General features: G+C 61.5%; 2 protein-coding genes across 2 annotated transcripts in view; one reads left to right on the top strand and one right to left on the bottom strand.

The window, feature by feature from the left end:
* Positions 1 to 393, bottom strand: part of EMH_0082130 (uncharacterized protein) — a gene marked incomplete at both ends in the record, with an annotated part of 4,372 nt that extends 3,979 nt beyond the window's left edge. The window contains one exon of the mRNA XM_013494251.1: positions 199 to 393. Coding sequence (XP_013349705.1) covers positions 199 to 393 — 195 coding nt within the window. The remainder of the gene's footprint in view (positions 1 to 198) is intronic.
* A 151-nt stretch (positions 394 to 544) lies between these two features.
* The window catches only part of EMH_0082020 (ribosomal protein L7/L12, putative), a gene marked incomplete at both ends in the record, with an annotated part of 5,038 nt that continues 5,005 nt past the window's right edge, over positions 545 to 577 (top strand). Inside the window, one exon of the mRNA XM_013494250.1 lies at positions 545 to 577. Coding sequence (XP_013349704.1) covers positions 545 to 577 — 33 coding nt within the window.

Genomic DNA, 577 nt, shown 5'->3' with positions numbered 1-577 from the left:
GCAGCAAGGCGTCTTTAGCCCGCTTCAGCAGCAGAGGGTTGTCCTTCCCTGCTGCCTCATCCTCTGCTGCAGCAGCAGCAGCAGCAGCATCTGCTGCTGCTGCTGCTGCTGCTGCTGCTGCTGCCTCATCAGCTTTTCGCTTGCTGCTGTTGAAACGAAAACCAAAACCCAGGCAGCCTGCAGCAGGCGTCTGTGTACTGCGGCTGCTTCTTCCTCCTGCTGCTGCTGTTGCTGCTGTTGCTGCTGCTGCTGCTGCTGTCTTTGCTGCTGCTGCTGCACCCCTACCTTCACCCGAGATGACACCCCAGGAGCGAGGCAGTACTGCTGCAAGCCGCACACGCCGGTCTGCTGTTGCTGCTGCTGCTGTTGCTGCTGCTGCTGCTGCTGCTGCATCAGGAGAGGTGGCGGCCAGTGCAGGGGAGTAGCGCTGCTGCGGCACAGCAGCAGGTGCTGCTGCTAATGCTGCTCTTGCTGCTGCTGCTGCTGCATCCCCCAAGGGCCTTGAGGCTAGCTGTTCTGCTGCTGCTCGCTGGGCTGGATAGCCATGCAGCAGCAGCAGCAGCAGCAACAGCAGCAA

The sequence above is a fragment of the Eimeria mitis genome, genomic scaffold (assembly GCF_000499745.2).
Source record: "Eimeria mitis Houghton genomic scaffold, Emh_scaff109, whole genome shotgun sequence".
Classification (NCBI taxonomy): domain Eukaryota; phylum Apicomplexa; class Conoidasida; order Eucoccidiorida; family Eimeriidae; genus Eimeria; species Eimeria mitis.
The sequence above is the reverse complement of the archived record's forward strand: the minus strand, read 5'-3'. Positions and strand labels throughout refer to the sequence as shown.